The sequence below is a fragment of the Myotis daubentonii genome, chromosome 1 (genome assembly GCF_963259705.1).
Source record: "Myotis daubentonii chromosome 1, mMyoDau2.1, whole genome shotgun sequence".
Taxonomy (NCBI): Eukaryota; Metazoa; Chordata; class Mammalia; order Chiroptera; family Vespertilionidae; genus Myotis; species Myotis daubentonii.
The window spans coordinates 190709454-190727107 of NC_081840.1; the positions used below are offsets into that span (position 1 = coordinate 190709454).

Consider the following 17654-nt stretch of genomic DNA (forward strand, 5'->3'; position numbering starts at 1 on the left):
CGAGTGCGGGGCGCTTTACCTAGGGGTCCCTGTTCGGGCGCCAGATGCCGGGGTCCAACCCCAGCAGGTCCAAGGGGTTCCCAAAGGTGTAGACAGAGTCGGCGAAGAAGGAATGACACGGAGACAGCGTTCAGTTGATCAGCAGCCTAGCCAGGATCTCTAGCCAAGTTCTGGTCTGGATCTCCAGAGAGGTTCTGCTTCAGATCTCCAGCCAGGTTCAGTCACCAGGTTCTAGTCAGGTTCTCTTGCCATGTTCTATAGTCAGGTTCAGTCCAGGATCTATTGGCATGCTCTCGCCAGTGAAGTTCTTCTGTCTCTACAGAACGTTCTGTGTAGGTTCTGTGCCTAGGCTCTGTCTCTCTTGGTCCTGTCTTCCAAGCCCTGTGTCCTTAGTTCTGTGTTCTGAGTTCTGTCTCTTGCTGTCTTGTTACATCTGTATTTATACTAGTTGATTCAATCCTACCAATCTCTATTACAAAGGTTAGGGCGTTTCTTATCTCCATTCCAGGGAGTAAAGATTATGTAGCTTAAGCATGCTTGTTCATAGTTAAAGTGATTAATTACCCGCCTGGCACTTAGTTGAGGGGTTTTATTCCCTCCCTAACTCCAGGGGGAAATCCCTACCTAGGGATTCAACCTTTCTTGGAGAGGTGACCTTGGTTAAAACACAACTCCAAGAAGATGAGCAAACATATTAAGAACCGTATGCCATATATTCCAGGTCCCTTGAAACAGCAAGCATGGACCGGCTCCCGGCAGAGGGGTTCCACCCCCCACCCTGAGTGTATGAATTTTCATGCACCAGCCCTCTAGTTGTAATGATAATGTTTGTTCTTCCTGAAATAGAAATACCATGAGGATATAAGAATATATATATATAAATAATATGGAACATATAGACTATTACCACTTAGAAAACTAGTAAATTGTCCATATGTTTTGGAAACTGAAAGCATTAATGTGAGTGACTGGTAATAGAAAAAGCTAGAACCTTGAAGGTTTCCAAATTTATAAATGTAAAAAGAGCAGTGTTTGTTAGCACTTAGGAAAGGCCCATTAGTGGAAAGCTCATTAAGAAACCTCAAGGCTGTTCTTACAGGCAAATACATTGGTCTATAGAAACACTTCATTTGGGGGACTCCCAATGAATAAAAAACTGCAGCCCAAGATTTACCCATAATTTGTCAAAATATGTGTTTTGTTTTGACAAATTACTGTGTGGTGTGGGTCCTTCATGTGATGCAGTGTGTGAAAGCAAGGCCAAAGTCAACACCTCTGCATTGCAAATGCGTGGCTGTGGCAGGGCAGCTCACTGCCTACCCGCAGTGGGTGTGCTCCCACTCCCATCATGTTACTTGTAGGCTGTAGAGCCCTGAATACTAACGGCATTACTCCCGACTCAGAAATGTGTGAGAGGGTTACTTTCAAGACCAGGATGTTCATGTTTCTTTGTGCTCCTAGATGTGGAAAGTCAAAATATTGATACAGATTAGAAACCTTCAGCAGCTAGTGACTTGTGCATAGGTAGTTTACCTCTAGGCGTAATCAACCCTTAAAAATCCAATTATACTTACAACCATTACACTTAACCTGGTATCATTCCTGGAAAAGAGGTATTTGCATCCAGCTCAAACTAAGCTGAAGAAGTTTTAACTGAAGAATTCTAACATTATACTATTATAAAATCCCAAAATAAAGACCAACCTTTATTTTGTATCAGTTAATCAATATATAATTCTAACATTATACTATTTTCCATTTTAGTGCATTACTACTATGTGGCATTTTAAATTGTTTTTTTTTTTAAGTGAAATAAGAAATTTACTAAAAATAATATTTGACAGAAAATTGAGTTCCTTCCAAATAAGACCTTGGAGCCCAGGGCGGGTCCTTCTCAGCATATGGATCACTGTACTCAACCTCGGCGGTCTCCTCCTCTTTGTAATCTTCTGGAGGAGGGGGTGGAGGGCACACCTGGCACCAAGTTAATCAATTATATATTGATTAACTGATATAAAATACACATTGAGAATGTGTCCTGAAAAATTGATTCTTCACCATATAATAACTTGGGCATGCTTTTAAGGGAATCTTTGAATTCAATATTTTCAAAACCCCAATTTACAGAGTTCATCATCACTAGTTTTTCAAGTGGGACTTATAGAAGGTGGGTAAAATTTCTTATTTTGCACAATGAGAAGTTAAATGCAAACAACATGAGTCTAAACATACCATTGGTGGAAATTTGTAAAAGTTTATCTTCATTCTGCTCAGCAAGCAATTTTATGTTGAAAATCATCAGTATTCAGGCAACCTTCCACCAACTTAAGTTTAAGTATTCATGTTTTTTTTTATCAGATCCCTAACTTTGCTGGAAATTAACAGAATTCAATCTTAGTTTATGTTCAATAATTGATGTTGGATAAGAATACACAATTAGCTTACTCTTCAGAAAAAATCATTTTGATAATTTAGGAACTATGTTTTAGAAGTATTTTAAGGACAGTTCACATGGGTGTTTTCAATGTGTTTTATTATTATTATTATTATTATTATTATTATTATTATTATTCCTAAACCAGAGAAAGGCTTCTGTGAACTCCTAAACAGAAGAGATAAAAGCAGACCTTCTCTGGTTGAGGCTGTGTTTGAGCCTCAAAACCCCACCTACTTGCTCCCTAGTTCCCCACTTTTTTTTCTTCTAAGGTGAAATCCAAAGAGGGTGTTTTCTGCACCATTAGAAAACCACTGTCTGTAGGAATATAAACTATTTGTGAATTTTAATCTTCACTATTTGTGCCCTAATCATCCACTGTTTGAGGTATTATTCTCCTAATTGGAGCTTTGCCTATTAGTCTCTACAAAAATTGTGCATATATATGGTATATCTAGTAGCCATTCTCCTGATTCTAGAATACTATCTAGAATCCATATATGGTCAGCACCTCCTGATAATTTCAGGTCATGGAGGCCAATCAGGAGAATGTCAAATTATTATTCTTTGTTCTCTTTTGTTTTTCAGCAATGAGCTCATCAACAGGGAAGTTAACTGTCCAAGCATGTAAGTCTAGTTAGCTTATAAAAACAAGTTCTATTTCCACATCAGAAAGAACAATATCTTCAAATATTAGCTAATAATTTCCCATCCATGTCCCACTTTTCTTGGGAGAGAATAGCAATTGGGCAATATGAAAATACTTTTATTTTTAACTCTGAGATTGATCTTTTCTCATGTTTAAGAAAAACATTTTACGTAATTGAAATTTTGAACATTTTGCATAAGTTATACATATATATTTCTGGTTTGGAATAAATGGACTTGCTTTCCTAATTTTTAAATGCTATCAAATGTGCTTTCTGCTGAGAAATAAAATGAGAAAATGAGATGGAGAAGAGATAGATTCCATTATCTGTGACTGACCTATAAAAGTTGCTTAATATATCTTACCTTTATGGTTGACAGCAGCTCCACTTGTTTATTTTATATCAGTGTAACCAAATTTTTGAAACATTTTATAAAAGTGGTGATGAATTTGAGCAAAGTTGTTCATGCATTCATCTATGTGTCTTGCAAACACACCATACTACACATTTTAATTAATTAATTAATTCCCTCGCTCATTCAACAAATATCATTTTAATATCTACTAAGTGCCAGGAAGTGAATATCATTGTGAATGAGACACAATACTGCTTCTAAAATTAAGAGTTTGAAGTTAGAGGAAGACATAAGTAAATCAGGAAATATTAAAATGGTGTAATAAATGCTATGACAGAGAAAGTGCACACTGCTATGAGAGTCAATCAGAGAGTTAGCTAACCTCATCTTGTGGAGTCAGAACATGATCTGAGGAGAGACCATGAAACAAATGACAAGTAGGATGGGTGTCCTAGCAGGGAAAGTAGTGTGTAAAAATGTCTTCTGGAAAGAAAGGACATGGTCATGTCTTGCAATTGCAAAACATCAGTGTGGCTGGAACACAGAATGGGGATTGAAGGTATCAGAAAGAGGCATGATTAATAGTCACCAAAGACCAGAATCCTGCTGACACATTTTGACTTTATTTGGAGGGCAGTGAAAAATCACTAAATTGTTTTATTCAGATCAGAAAGATCACTCAGTTTCAATGTGGAGAACAGATTGGAGGGACAAGACTAGAGGCAGGGAGATAAACTGGGACACTGTAGAAGTCTTCTAGATGAGAAAAATGGCGAACTAGAGCAATGGCAGAGTGATGGAGATTTTTTAAATGACTGGCCACAGTTGGAGTGTAATCAATGTCAGTAAAATCAGTTTTCTTTTTTGATACCTAATTAGTTAGAACAAAAAGTGAAGCTAGTTTATTTTCCTTATTATCACCATAAAGGTGCTAATCAAGGAGGCTGATTCTTAGCAGGAACCCTAAGCAGCAGACTAATCTCTGATCTGATGCACAGAACAGAGTACATACTTATTCCCACCAATAGTGAATGTGATGTTTATGTGGAAACATGGAACTCCATCCTGAAAGTGAGAGACTGGTCACGATACATTACCTCATACACACTTTAAGAACTGGCCACTCAGAAAAATATAAAGAAGAAGGAGCTCCAACAAATAGTACATTACTTGTCTGGTCAGTTCTCTTGTGAGAAGTTCATGTCAAAGTGACACTATTGAATCACCTAAAATTGAGAAACAATGATCTTAGTATGAGCTCCCAGGACATGTAGGTAATTGACACCACAAGTCCTTAGGATACACACTTTGCAGTGTGCCAACCCTTTGCAGCTGTACATAGTTTCAGTAGGCAATATATTCCACATATATAAAGGTAGGGAAAGAATAAAACATCAACATATTGGTAAATACAGAGGACGGATATTAATATTGTACATGTTTATATAATGATAGATGCAAGTATTGCATTGTAATACTCTATTAGAGGTTCTTTGCATCAAAACTTACACATTTTTTAAAACTTAATAGTCTCATCTCTTTCAGGTTGTGGTAAACGGGTTGTTCCATTAATAGTCAACAGAATAATGTCCGGAGACATTGCGGCCAAGGCTGCCTGGCCGTGGCAAGCTTCCATTCAGCGTGATAACATCCATCAGTGTGGGGCCACCTTGATTAGCAATACGTGGCTCGTCACTGCAGCACACTGCTTTAAGAAGTAAGTTATAGACCTTAAGTTGGACCCCTCTACTGCTAAAAAAAAAGTCTCTGAGTAATAATCAATACCCCCAAATATTACTGAGGTAAAATGAGGAATTCTGGTTCTTTTCTAAAACAACGTTACGTTTGCAAACTTATTTGAAAAGTTGTGGGGGGAGTGGAGTAGTCATTGATCAGGTCCTCAGGTTTCTTTCTAACTAGGTTCACTTTATGACCTTTCCCCAGTACCAAATAGTCTGGTAAGAAAAACAGAAATGTCAAAAGGACTTTATGTTAGAGTAATAGCAAGAACTAAATGATGTGCTTTAACGTGAAAATTGCTTAGAAATTTCTGTTGGAAGATAACTTACTATGAGTCGATTCACAAAACTACAATTGTGATTTAGATTACATTAAAAGAAATGCAGAACCCAGAATAAATGAGATATCAGACTCTTTGTTGGTCAGATCCTGCCTAGAATAGTGAATTCTGTCCTGGACAATACACTTAAAGAGAACTTGACAAAACAAAATGCTCTTACTAGTAGAGTAGTAGCGAGTCCTTGGTGATAAAGAAAGGAGCTGGTATATCCATACAGTCTTGCCACTCAAAGCATAGTTGATAGACCAGCAGCATTGACATAACTACAGAATTTGTTAAAAATGAAAGAATCTCAAGCCCTATCTCCACCCTACAGAATCAGGAGCTGGATTTTAAAGGCTCCCCGGGTTATCTGTTTGCAAATTAAAGCTTGAGAAACTATCCTAGGAGAAAAAAAGTTATCTTGCAAAAGCTCTGGTAGAGATGATAAATAATTATGTTCATATATCTGAGATACTTTCCTGTGTAAGAGAACTAGGTAATCAAGTAAGAATTTTTCAACAGTCAGAGATGCTCAAAGATGAAAGGGACTTTAAGGTAAAGAAAGGGATATAAAGGCAATGATGTCCCCATCTGCAAAAGGGTTCAAGCGTAGACAATGGCCACTTGAGAGTGTTCTTGTAACAACAACTATCATTGTTCATTAAGCCCCAATATGCTACAAGCATTTGGTTAGGTGCTTAAGATTTGTTTTATATGATTCTTATCTATGCTCTCCTTTGCTTGCTAAACCCTGCTTAGTAAGCCCCTTTTCAGTGAAGGAAATAAGGAAGGTTCAGTAACTTGCCCAAGGTCACAATGTTAGGAGATGGTAGAGTTGAACACAAGGATATGACTTCCTCATGGCAAATCCCATTTCCCAAGCAGTGGGTCAGTGAAAGGACCACATGACTTTGTATGGCCTTTACTACTCAGATTATTTTATATTAGTGGAGTCTAATATTGAGTTAACACTTTAAGAAACCTCAGTACATGTTTTTTTTAAAGCTAATAACACAATTCCTAGATCCTATTTACAGGGATGATTTTCAGACCAGGTGTCACCACTTTAAATGTTTACAATTTATTTGGGGATCTAAATTACTGTTTTATACTTATCACTAGTAAATTGCACCTTATTGATATGGGGCCAAATTAAAAATTGTTAAGTTTATTTGTAATCTTTACCCAGCATCCTCATGTCAGGTATTTCTAGTTTGTAATCTGCATATGTAATAAACACAAACTGTATTAATTGGTAGCAAGCCATTGTTGGAAAGTGTTAGAATGATCATTCCCATTTGAGTAAATATAATTCTGTCCTTTGCATATCCAAGTTCAAAATATCTATTTTATGTGACGTTCCTCTAGGCATGATTAAGTTGCGAGTGCAGATTTGTACCAATAAATCTCACAAAAGACTGATTTATAAATTTAAAATATGTGTATATTTATGCTATATGAACAATTGTGTTTACAAACCAATCTTTATTTAGCTTTTCTCATTAGAATATTTTTGCATATAAAAATTGTGTATAAAAATAAAATTTTAAATTGCCTCAAAAATGAAAATAATAAACCCAGCACAATTAACAGCTATCAAATAGGATTTAAGCCCCATTGATGTTTATAATAAATGCTTCTTTCTATGAAGCTACCTATTAAGAAATAATTAGGCTGAGAAACAAGTATCTATGTAGACAGTATTTGTCTCTTTGGTTATTCCTATGGATGATGTTCAATTAATTAGTTAAGGAACATTTATCTTGCTATTAATAAATAAATTTTGGTTGAAGACCATGTCCTAGAAAGAAAAGAGCATAGAGAGGCAAGCAGACATGTGATACAAGGCAAATAGTGTAGCCCATTTAGGCTTTATTTTCCTTAAGTATGAAACACAGGCTTTATTAGATAATCTGTCATCACTAGATGACCTTTCCAATCCCTACATGCACCATTATCCACCAATTGCTCCAGCCCACGAGCTATAAGTCATACACAATTGGTCATCTCTCACATGACCTCTGACAGCTTTTAACTCATCCACTCTTATCATCCAACAATCTATTTTCTAGAATCAACATGGTGGTTTTTTTTAAAAATATATAAATGAGACTCAAGTACTGTCATCTTAAAATCATCCATATCACTTGAATAAATCCAGGTGCTTTACTCATGACCTATAACGCACTCTAAAATCTGGTTCCTACCTACCTGTCCAACCTCACCCCCACCATTCTTCCTTTGGGTCCTGAACTGCAGCCCCTCCAGTCTAAAGCCTTGGGAAGTTTGTCTGGAAACTTGTCTTCCCATCTTCTCACAGCTGACTCCTTGTCAACCATGTATTAGTTCCATTGTCATATCCCAAAAGAGCCTTCCCTAACTATCCTCTAGTATTCTATTCCATTGATCTATAATATTTTATTCTTAACCCTTGTCACTGTTTGGTTATTTACCCATTTGTTAATTGGTTTAACTCTTTTTCCTTCACTAGAATCTAACCTTTTCTGTCTTGTTCACCACTTTATCCTCAGCACTTTGAATAAGACTCAGCACGTAGATGTTCAATAAATATTGGTTGAAGAGGTAAATGATATTTTATGTGCCTTTGCAGTTCTAAAATCTAATAATTCTGTATTAGATTAAGGTCTAAGATGCTGTTTGTACATGTTTTAACCTTCAAAATAGTAGCAGTAGACTCCATTTAAATAGTCAAAGAAAGTTATTGGTGCAATCAAGTATTTTCAGGATGCCATTTTCTCTTTTATTAGCCTAGTGCAATTATTGTAGTGCAGTTTATATATTCTGTTCATTTGCTAATATTTTCTAGGAATATAAATCCACGTGAATGGACTGTTAGTTTTGGAACAACAATCAACCCTCCACTAATGAAAAGAAATATCAAAAGAATTATTCTCCATGAGAAGTATCACTCCCCAGCAAGAGAGTACGACATTGCTGTTGTGCAGTTTTCTCCCAGAGTCACCTTTACTGATGACATCCGCCGGGTTTGTTTGCCAGAAGCTTCTGCATCCTTCCGACCAAATTCAACTGTCTATATCACAGGATTTGGAGCACTTTACTACGGTGGTGGGTATCTTAAAAATGATCATAGGGTATGATTTAATTTCCATCAACATCGCCAGCCATTTCCACAACTTGGTTGGATTAGTTAGGGCTCCTGTTTTGCATGTGACAAAACCTCAACTCAGATTAGATAAAACCGAGAATAATGATGAAATGGCACCTTTTGCCCTTGTAATTTGGAAATCAAGAAGTATTTCTGGCTGGCCTAGCTGGTTTGGCTCAGTGGATAGGACGTTGGCCTATGGGCTGAAGGGTTCTGGATTCGATTCCAGTCAAGGGCATGGGTTGCAGGCTGGCTCCCCAGTAGGGAGCGTGCAGGAGACACCCAATTAATGATTCTCTCTCATCATTGATATTTCTATCTCTGTCTCTCCCTCTCCCTTCCTTTCTGAAATCAATAAAAATATATATTTTAAAAAGAAAAAAGAAATGAGTCTGGCTTCAGAAACAGCTGGATTCAGGACTTCTTATGATGTTACTAAGCTCTAAGTTGCTGAATCATTCCACTTCCTGCCTCTGTTTCCCCGTTCGTATGGAGGGATTCCAGCTCCAAAGTGGCCAACAGCAGCTCAGGATTTACCCCTCTCTACCTATAGATGCCAAGGGAAGAACATGTCTCTCTCTTTGCCAGAATCTATGTTAATCCCTGAGAATATCTCTTGTGGCCCAGCTTGTGTCCAGGGGTACTCAGATTGATTGGCTAACTCAAATAAATGCTCAGACCTATGCCTACACCAAGAAAGGCAGGTGTGTGATGGGCAGCCCGGTCAGCATCACATGGAATGAGGGAGAGGCAGTTCTAAAAGGGTGGGCTTTAAGGAAGACTTCAAAGGTGTTCCCTCAGCAACAATAAAATCTATTTCTATGTGCCGTTCTCTATGCAATACCAGATATTACCCTCTCTAAGATTATTTAACTTGATAATACTAACTTGATCTCCTAACAAGTAAAAATTATTTTATTTTTGAATATTTGGTGGGCGTACTTAGATACACTCTGGATCCTAAAATCTGGTCCAGGTACATACATATACAACAGCGAGAGGGTTTCTTTAACTCTGGGCTTGAGAAGATGAGAAAGGGCATTCTGAGAATGACAAAATTCATTCACAGAGCTCTATACAATTTAAATACAATAAACTCTAAAGAATAAACCTTTAATTCTCAGTCTCTACTAAGAAACTAGGAATACCTTTCACTAATGTGACCCAAAATAGATGTCCCATGTGGTTTCATTCCATACTGTATGAGCTGAGAAGCGTGTTGCTTTCTTTAAGGCAATATTACTAGTCACAGAAATTATTAGGCATAGTTTTTTAATTCCAGGGGTGGCTGAGTAGAGCTGTAAGCCTGACACCTCTCTGTCTGCATTCTATCTGAGGGGTTTTCTCCTAAGTCAGTGTTTGCATTCTCTGCTTCAGGATGATAGGAGGGGCTTGGTGGGAAGAAACATTCCTGGCTTGGAGTTTGAGGCTGGTACAGAACCATACCTGGCATAATACTTTTTGCGTAGCAATAGAATCTGACTGTCATGTATTGAACAACAACAACAAAAAAATACTTTTTGAAGCACCCATGGACATTCACCAAGATGGGCCATATCTAGGTCCATAAGACAATCCTACACACATTTTTAAAAATTGAAATCATACATAGTATGCTCTCTGATCATAATGGAATCAAACTACAAACTAGTAACAGAAAGCCAGCAGGAAAATCTACAAATGCTTAGAAATTAAACAACTCCCTTGTAAATAATCCATCGGTCAAAGAGGAAGTCTTGAAGAAAATTTTAAGTATACACAGAATTGATTGAAAATGAAAAACAAAATATCAGTACATGCAGGATGCAGCTGAAATAGTGCAGAGAAGGACATTTACAGCAAATGTGCAAATTAGAAAAGCAGAAAGGTCTCAAATCAATAATCTAAGTTCCCACTTCAGATAAATAGAAAGGAGCAGCAAAATAAACCTACAATAAGCAGAAGGAAGGAAATAATAAAGATTAGAAAATGAATAAAAACAAAAGAAAAAACAATAGAGAAAATTAATTGGGGGAAAAGCGAATTCTTTGAAAAAATCAATATTTTGTGAGAAATGTCATTCAGCATTCTCACAAGAGTTGAGAAACAGTTCAGGGAGTTCCAGGATTTATTTAAAACAGCAAGCAAAGTCTTGATTGGGATTGTGGTCTCATTTGCAGCTCTGGGTTCTCTTCCAAGATCATTGGTTGGTGATGGAATTCAATTTTTTACAGCTATAGAACTTCTGAGAACTGCTTGTTCAATGCCATTAGTAAAGTTTTCAAAACCAGGAAGACCTCAGCCCTTTTTAAAAGGGCTCATCTGAACAGGTCAGACCCACCTTGGAAAGTCTCCCTTTTGATGAACTCAGTGTCAAACGGAATTTTTCTTAGTTTACACCTAAAAAATTTCCTCACCTGTGCCTCATATCATAACCTAATCATATGCATGATACACATTATATTCAGAGATTCCACCCATACTTGGGGGTAGGGACATCACAAAGGAATCGTGGGGATCATCACTGAATTCTGTCTATTACAGTGTCAGTTTCCCAAAGACCATACTGTTTGACGTAAAGCATCTGTGAATTCTTGTGATAGTCTTTGTTTGTACCATAGTTATCTTCCTGCCATACTATTGGTTTCTATAATTCAGAATCTAGTTTAGAATCGAGAGCCCCAAACTTACAATACATAAAAAATGAAATCATTGCCTTTAATGTTATTTTATGTGTGAAACTTCTTCATAAAATGCAAAGGATAAAATAAATATACATAGTGTTACAGTTATTTTATCAAGCCAAGGGAGAACACTTGACCTACAAAGTTCTGGAAATAAACTAGAGTTCACAAATATAAATATTATTTTAAAAAATTAATGTCTTCTTAAATATATAAACTGATCATTTTTAATGGAAAGATACAAAGATTTTCCAGGAAAAGAAATAAAATGGTATTTCTTGCTAGTATAGCTATTTATAAAAATATGATAAGGCCCCCACCTAGCCAGTTTGACTCAGTGGTTAGAGTGTTGGCCTGTGGACCAAAGGGTCCCAGGTTCGATTCTTGTCAATGGCACATACTGGGTTGCAGGCTCCTTTCTGGCCCAGTTGGTCGGGGTGTATGCAGGAGGCAACCAATTGATGTGTTTCTCTCACATCAATGTTTCCCTCTGTCTTTCCCTCTCTCTTTCATTCTCCCTAAAAAATCAATGAAAAAATATCCTAGGGTGATGATTAACAAAATGTGATAAGGCCCTAGCTGATGTGGTTTAGTTGGTTGGAGCATCATACCATGCACCAAAAGGTCTCTGGTTTGATTCCTGGTCAGGGCACATGTCCAGGTTGTGAGTTCAATCCCTGGTCAGGGCATTTGTAGGAGGCAACCAACTGAAGTTTCACTCACATATTGATGTTTCTCTCTCTCTCTCTCTCTCTCTCTCTCTCTCTCTCTCTCTCTCTCTCTCTCTCCCTTCCTCTTTCTCTAAAAATCAATAAAAGCATGTCCTCAGATCCAGCCAGCATGGATCAGTGGTTGAGCATCAACCTATGAACTAGGACAGTTCAATTCCCAATCAGGGCTCATGCCAGCGTTGCTCAATCCCCAGTGTGGGGTGTGCAGGAGGCAGCCTATCAATGATTCTCTCGCCCTTCCTCTCTGAAATCAATAAAAAGATATTTATTTGTTTGTTTGTTTATTTATTTAAAAAGCATGTTCTCAGGTGAGGAATAAAAAAATGTGATATGATAAAAATCATATGATAAATGTGCCAGGTTTTAAACAGAATTTTATTTTCCTCTGGAAACTGCTTACATTAAACTTATGCTGTGTTGACAATTTTAGTATGAAAAAGATTAGAATAAAGTCTGCTCACTTCATTCTAGCTAAGAATGCTGACTGTAAACACTAAAATTATTTTGTTTTGCCTTAAGGGGAATCTCAAAATGAACTTCGAGAAGCCAGACTCAAGATTATAAGTGATGATGTGTGCAAGCAACCAGATGTATATGGCAGTGATATTAAATTTGGGATGTTTTGTGCTGGATATCTGGAAGGCATGTATGATGCCTGCAGGGTAGGCGGAAAGACATTATTTTTATATCATTAACTCAAAATTTTTTTACCCGAATTAAGAAATATTCTATATTCTTTATACTAGTACAAAATACAGATATCTTATCAGTTCAAAAATTTCTAAATACAAATTTCACAGGCCCAGGGCTGATGCAGGAGGCAACCAATCTATGTGTTTCTCTCACATCGATGTTCCTGTCTTTCCCTTTCTCTTCTACTCTCCCTAAAAATCAATGGAAAAATATACTTGGGTGAGGATTAAAAAGAAAAATAAATAATAAAATTAAATGTCCTTAATACTGGAAGTCCAAAGATTCATAAAACTCTCTTTTATTAAAGAGCTCACATATAGGAAGGAAACACTCAGGAATAATGAACGATGATGTGAGGTTATAAATGATATAATGAAGAGCAAATATTTTTACAGCAAGTATCAGAAAAATCACATTTAAATGAGGCCTGAAGGATAAATAGCACTTGCCCAATTATAGAATAAGAAAATAATATTATAGAAAAGAGGAAGAGCATCACCACAATTATAAAGCTGTGAAACTACAATTCATATTTGAGGGGACCCCAGGCAACCTGTTGAGTCTCGCATAGGAGGATGAGAGGTGAGAAGTAGCAAATGCTTAGAAGGTGGATTAGACCATGTCATGACTATCCAGTGCCCTTACCATGTCCCCCTCTGTCATCCAATATCTATCCTGCATATATGTGTTCTGACAAGGTACAAAAGTGTTTCTTCCTGGAGGCACTTGCTCTATAACGTGAGATCCTTGAAAATTCCAAGGAGATGATTCTACCTGATGAAATGATGGGGTTATTAATATCAGGTGGCAGCAAGCCCTTCCCAGATTCCCACAGATTACAAAACATGGGCAGCCTCTGTCAGAAAAATGTATGCTACATATATGTACAAGTAGCATATAGGCTTAGAAAGAACAGAGTCTGACACACACCTAGCCTCAGTTGTTAAGAATGTGGAGGAAGGCAGCTAGAATTCAGGGAATCCAAAGAGAGGCCCATGCCTTGATGGATAAGTGGAAGGTGGCGACAGGAGTCTAGGAGCAGACAGGATATGGGAATCTAGACAAACGTTGAGATTAATGATAAGCCTCAGGAAGGATTGGTGCTCATGAAGAGACTTCCCTGGATTGGGGAGCAGACATAAGATTCCTAACCCATTACTGTGCAAGTGAGTAATAAGCCAGAGTCATACAAAAAGTGAGAAAGTTATCAAGGAAGAAACTCAGGCACAGGTCCTAGACAAAAATAAGGCAATTGTACTGGGGTCTATGGTGTGGGGCTTAGTCTGTCTGAGAAAACGGAACACTAAGCACCCTACTTAGAGTCAAAAGAAAACCAACATCAGCTTGACTTTCTGTGTTATGTATTTGAAATTTGTTAAGAGTAGACTTTATGCATCCTTACCTGCCCCCTACACACACACACACACACACACACACACACACACACACACACAGTAACTATGTGAGGGATGGATGTGTTAATTAGCCTGATGGATATGTTAGTTAACTTGATGGTCATTTCACAAAGTATAGTATGTCAAATCATCATGTCATTTTCTTTAAATATATACAATTTTATCTGACAATTATCCTATATAATAAAAGCCTAATATGCTAAGTGTCCAGTCTTCCAGTCATCCAATCAAAGCATAATATGCTAGTGATATGCTAAGGCCACTCAACCACTCACTATGACATGCACTGACCACCAGGTGGCAGACACTTCGACTGGTAGGTTAGCTTGCTGCTGTGGTCCAGCTGATCAGGACTGAGCGATATGGGCTGGACATGCACTGGAGCCCTCCTGTGGTTCCTCCCTGGCTGGCCAATCTCCCGCATCCCTCCCTGGCCCTGATTGTGCACCAGTGGGGTCCCTCAGCCTTTCCTGTGCCCTCTCACAATCCGGGCCCCCTCAGGGGATGTCAGATGGCCAGTTTCAGCCCAATCGCTCAGGCTAAGGAACCCCACTGGTGCATGAATTCATGCCCTGGGCCTCTAGTATATCTATAAAACTGAAAAAAATTAAAATGTCAACATTGAAATTTTATAGACTTTTTAAAGGGCTTTATAACTTTTAAAATACATGTTTCAATTAATTATCCCATAATTGGTAATCTATATATATGCCTAATAATAAAATATGTGCTTCATCAGAATATCTTAAGTAATAAGCTTTATATTTAACTAATATTTTTTTTCTCTCTCTTTTTTACCTTCAGGGTGATTCTGGGGGACCATTAGTCATAAAGGATCTTAAAGATACCTGGTATCTCATTGGAATTGTGAGCTGGGGAGATAACTGTGGTCAAAAGAACAAACCTGGAGTCTACACAATGGTGACTTATTACCGAAACTGGATTGCTTCAAAAACTGGGCTCTAAATCACTGTAAAAGTTCAACATCGAGAGCTGTATGCCAGCCACACATGTATGAGAACCCAAATATTCAGTGAGGTTCAGTGACTGGACCGAGCAGCACAAAACATATGTCACTATTTATTTTAGAATCACTCTAACTAACCAATTACCCATAGCCAATTCATAAAGAATTTAAATTTGTAAAGTCATGGGTCAGTTTAGCCTGGCTTGAAAAATACATCAGAGCTACTCAGCTCTTAAAATCATACAAGGTGGAGCATAAAAGAGGAGCAATGCAATCTATTGAGGATAATCCATGAGATTTGTCAGGGGTGTCACCTTAAATGAGTAAATTTTTAAACACTCAGAGAGTTCAGGAAACCTTTATATAATCTTCAGAACTCACAAATACTTTTTTTCCTTTTTTCTTATTCTTCCAGGTTTTCCAAAGAGATTTTCCACCATAAGAAACTAATTTTTTACTTATAAACTCATTGGAGGGGTCTTCATAAAAGAAAGTTATTTCTGGGTAACAAAGTTCTGTGACAAATCAAACCAGAGATCTAACCTTTTTATGTTGGTTCTAACCTCCTTAATTTGTGGTGATTTTCACACACACACACACACACACACACACACACACACACACACCTATCCCTACCCTACAGATAAACTCAGAGAAAGCCTGATTAATGAATAAGTATATATATATATTAATTAACTAATCAAAAATATATTTTTGTTATAAGAAATTTGGGGGAATGTGATAACTTTATGAACAGTCCCAAAACATTGGCACAACATTTTGACATTTCATAGATGCATTTACATGTTTAGACTAACAAGAGGTGACTGTAGATTTTTATTGTAAGGTTAAATGCCTAGAAAAAAATTAAAAATTTGCTAATACATTAAAGAATCAAAGAGCATTGCTTTTCTAGATAGAAATCAAGTGTCTTTGTATTGCTGCAGCCTATTTTCCCCTAAAGCTTGTGGCAGTAGCCTGACCACTGCAACCATGAAACCCTAGTTTTAAAAATATGTTTTAAAATAAATATAAATTTTGAAGACCTACCACACAGAACACGTGAACAATGTCATCTGAAAGAACAAACATGCCTGCTAAATAAAGTGCCTTGTGAAGACATTGGGAAAGTCAGGCTCATGTATTCAATGATACAATTGAATGAAGGCTTTGTGGGAACTTACTCCGTGTGACTACACCAGCTAAACTTCAGCTCTGCAGTGTGGTGTCATTTATTCATGTAGTGCAAATACAAGCCAAAGCACTGGGAAATTGAATGACCTTACAATAATTTCCCCTCATGTGCTATTGAGAAGGCATGAAAATAACTCTGAAATAATGGAAAGGAAACTCACAGTTTACTCACCGCCCCCCGCCAAAAAAAAAAAAAATGATCCATAACTTAGACTCACAAAAGTTTAAAAATTAGAAAAGACTGTACAAGTCATGCAGGCCAGCACACATGTTTCAGAGAACGGAAGCCAGGAAGCCTAAATGACTTGGTGAGGCCCAGATAGCCTTATCCAGCGAGGGCCGCAAACCCAGGTACCAATTTCACATGCTCTTTACCTTGCAGAGCATCTTTTTTAACATCAGATCTATAAAAGTTTCAGCAAGTGCTATTATTGAGTCTGTCTTAAATTAGGAAACTCTTAAGAAAATAATCTTAAATGATGGAATTCACTTAGGCAGCTGGCTACCAATTCTCTGAACTCACTTCAAGATAAAGTTGCTTGTTCATAGGCAAAAATATATACAGACATAAATTAGACGCTATTTTGGTGGTATATAATTCTGACTTTTGATGTTAAGATTCAAAATAATCTTAGAGTTATAAACTTCGTATTTCTAAACTGCTTGGTGCAGCATTTCATTCTGGAACATGCGCAAGCAAATATTGGTATGTCATTTTAAATCAATAATAAAGTTGGTGGTCAGAACATTCTATAAATATCATTTAATCTGTGGTAGGCCAATAGTATGAATCTTTCTTTCAACTGCTCTTAAGAATTGCCTTCCTTCCTTCCTTCCTTCCTTCCTTCCTTCCTTCCTTCCTTCCTTCCTTCCTTCCTTCCTTCCTTCCTTCCTTTCTCTCTCTCTCTCTCTCTCTCTCTCTCTCTCTCTCTCTCTCTCTCTCTTTCTTCCTCCTCACCAGAGGATATTTCTCCCATTGCTTTTTCAGAGAGAGTAAAGGAGGGAGGGAGAAAGAAAGAGAGGCAAGGAAAAGAGAGAGAGAAACATCGATGAGAAAGACACATCGATTGGTTGCCTCCCACAGGCAACTGGCAGAGGCCAGGGATGGAACTTGCAATCCAGGTACCTGCCGTTGACCAGAAATCAAACCTGAGACCCTTCACTATGTGCCGATGCTCTAACCACTTACTAACACTGGCTAGGGCTGCATTTCTTTTAAATAACTAGTTTGCGTCACGCTGAAGCAGGGTTTCTCAACCTTGGCAGTTTTGACATTTTGGCCTAGATAACTTGTGAGGGGCTACCCTATGCAGTGTAGAATATTTAGCAGCACCCTGAACTATGCTGCTCGCAGAAAATATGA

At 37.5% G+C, this 17654-nt stretch overlaps 1 protein-coding gene across 1 annotated transcript in view; it reads left to right on the top strand.

The window, feature by feature from the left end:
- The window catches only part of TMPRSS11A (transmembrane serine protease 11A), a 46099-nt gene extending 29057 nt beyond the window's left edge, over nucleotides 1–17042 (top strand). Inside the window, exons 6-10 of the mRNA XM_059669821.1 lie at nucleotides 3023–3061; nucleotides 4985–5156; nucleotides 8329–8588; nucleotides 12542–12684; nucleotides 14935–17042. Of these exons, the coding sequence (XP_059525804.1) occupies nucleotides 3023–3061; nucleotides 4985–5156; nucleotides 8329–8588; nucleotides 12542–12684; nucleotides 14935–15096 (776 nt within the window). The 3' untranslated portion in view covers nucleotides 15097–17042. The remainder of the gene's footprint in view (nucleotides 1–3022; nucleotides 3062–4984; nucleotides 5157–8328; nucleotides 8589–12541; nucleotides 12685–14934) is intronic.
- The last annotated feature ends 612 nt before the right edge of the window (nucleotides 17043–17654 follow it).